This window comes from Neomonachus schauinslandi, chromosome 5, assembly GCF_002201575.2.
Source record: "Neomonachus schauinslandi chromosome 5, ASM220157v2, whole genome shotgun sequence".
In the NCBI taxonomy this organism is placed as follows: domain Eukaryota; kingdom Metazoa; phylum Chordata; class Mammalia; order Carnivora; family Phocidae; genus Neomonachus; species Neomonachus schauinslandi.
Genome location: NC_058407.1, coordinates 61227597 through 61229903, shown reverse-complemented (window position 1 = coordinate 61229903; position 2307 = coordinate 61227597). Strand labels below are relative to the sequence as shown.

The 2307-nt window shown below is 55.9% G+C and overlaps 1 protein-coding gene across 2 annotated transcripts in view; it reads right to left on the bottom strand.

The window, feature by feature from the left end:
* Positions 1 to 296, bottom strand: part of LOC110577427 (keratin, type II cuticular Hb5) — a 7072-nt gene extending 6776 nt beyond the window's left edge. For both annotated transcript variants that reach the window (XM_044914836.1, XM_044914835.1), the window contains exon 1: positions 1 to 296. In XM_044914836.1, coding sequence (XP_044770771.1) covers positions 1 to 296 — 296 coding nt within the window.
* Between the last annotated feature and the right edge of the window lie 2011 nt (positions 297 to 2307).

The window sequence follows — 2307 nt, the reverse complement described above, 5'->3', positions numbered from 1 at the left end:
GACACGCTGGTGATGCAGGGTGGACTTGGCCCGCACACGCCGCCGGAGCGGTAGCCGAAGCTGCGGCCGCAGGAGCCGGCGCGGAAGCCGCCCACGGCCATGCGAGGCCCACAGGAGCCCAGGTTGGAGAGGCTCCGGCTGCCGAAGCCGGTCAGCCCCCGGTAGCAGGACACCCCTCGGTAAGGGGCGGCGCTGATGCAGCAGCGGGTGCCAGTTTTGGGGGCCACAGCCGAGCAGGAGCTGAAGGTCCTGGTGACCCCACATCCTGAGCTGATCCTGTAGGAGCGGCAGGACATCGTGCGGGTCTGAGCAGAGGCTGAGTGCGGCGGGAGTAAGTGTGGGCTTCAGGTGCGCTGCTTAGGATCCTCTGGCCTCTCTGATCCTCCCTGGTCCTTTTATTGCTGGGGAGAGCTGGGGTTGGCTGCATTAAAGGAGTGAAAAGCCATTTCATGTTGTTTATTAGCTTGGGGAGTTTGCCAGCAACTCCCCCAAGACTCGTCTTAAAGGTGAGCTCAGCGGCGACTTAGGGCCTCCGCAAAAGTATTGAAGATGTTATTAGGGACACTGTGTTTGCACTTTTCATCTTCAAAGCTCGTTTACATACATTAAGCAATTAATTTTCTCGCAGTCTCCCTGTAAGGATGTCCCCAACCCACACCCGGAGAGGGATTTGAACTCCACAACAGTCTGAGCTGGCTGGGGTTGGGGTAGAGGCTGGGTTGCTGTCTCAAGCGGGAAGGTCTAGGGTCCCAGGTTGGGCGAGACCCTGAGAGCACATTACCTCTGACCTCCCGGCTCCATACAGGATATACTCTCAAGTAAGTCATTGTGTTTCAGGGGCTGATGGATCGGGCAAGTCCAAACCCACCCAGGCACCATGGCCTAGAAGGTGGTTCAGGTCTGTGGGAACATTTTGACCATGCTTCCTGCAGGACAGAGGGCTGGAGCACATGGGCTCTTAGAACCTTCTGGATTCCAGTCCAGAGGCTCTGTTTCAGAGCTTCCATTTCTCACCCAGCAAAATTGCAAACCACTCAACTCTCAGTGGCCACAATAATGGCTACTTGTGGGTAATGGGGAGCCTCCCCTTTAGCCACTTTCTCCCACTGGGCTGCAAGGGTGGAAGAACCCAATCCTGGGATAACCTGGCTGTTGTGAACTTGCTCTGGGCATTTTCCCTGGCTTTTTAAGAAGAAACAAGTTCTGTTTGTCTCTCTTCCTTCCAAGATCACCAACCAGAGGAGGGGCGCATCCTATTCACCAGCCCCAAAACTGCCACCCCTTGAGGAACATTTAGAGACGGGGGCAGGAAAGTGGCTTTTTCTTGTCTGAGGATGCTATGATTTCTGGCTCCCGGGGGCTCTGGGAGCCTGGCTCCTCGTAACGTCCCTGCTTCCCCATGTATCCTGGAGCCACTTATTAGGATAATGATTGCTGTTCTTTTAATGGTCACTGAGCACAAAGCTGGGGGATGTGGTCTCTTCCCCCAGGGAGGCTAACCAGGCACCCGAGGTGTTAGGAGCTTCGAGAAGGGAAGAAGAGCAGATGAGCGGCCTCTGAGGGTGACAACCCCTTTGGGGAGCCTCCCAGAATCAAGCACTGGTGCTGTGGGGCTGCAGCCTGATGTTCTGCCCTGGTTCTGCCCTCATGTCTATGGCTGGGCCCCCTGCAGCTCTTCACCAAGAACCAGACTGATTGGTTTCTATCTCCACACTCCACACGTGTTCTTCCAAGGCGGGCAGAGAGACTTCGGGCGGCTGGCGGGGAGGAGCAGGAGGCCTCACCAGCTGGCCCCGAAGGATCTTCAGGTCACAGCCAAGCTGGGCAGTGGAATCGAGGTCGGAGGACCTGGTTCAAGGGCCCGCTTGGATGCTTCCTGGCTGTGTGGCTCTGGGGACGCTCTTACCTCTCTGAACTTTCGTATGCTTGTGTGGAATCCATCCTTACCTTCCAGGGTTGTTGGGAGGATTATGTGGATAATACACAAGCGTGTGCTTTGGGGACCAGAACACTCTGTATAAAGGGAAGGGATTCTCGCTTCCTGTCAGAAACACCTCTACCACGCCCTGCACCTCTCACCCAGCAGGGAGTGGGTGTGCTCCCTGCCCCACCCTGGTCTTCCCATCCTCTGCACATTTATAACTTCTTTACCCTTTCAAGGCTGCTTTTAATGTTTCCTTTAACCTGATTTCACTAGTATAAAAATTTGGGGTGGAGTCTGGGGGTGGAGAGAGGAGTCTAGGGAGTGCAGGGGCTGGTTTCCCAGCACCCACTCCTTAGAGGGGGCCCTGTTGGCCTGGTGCCTTG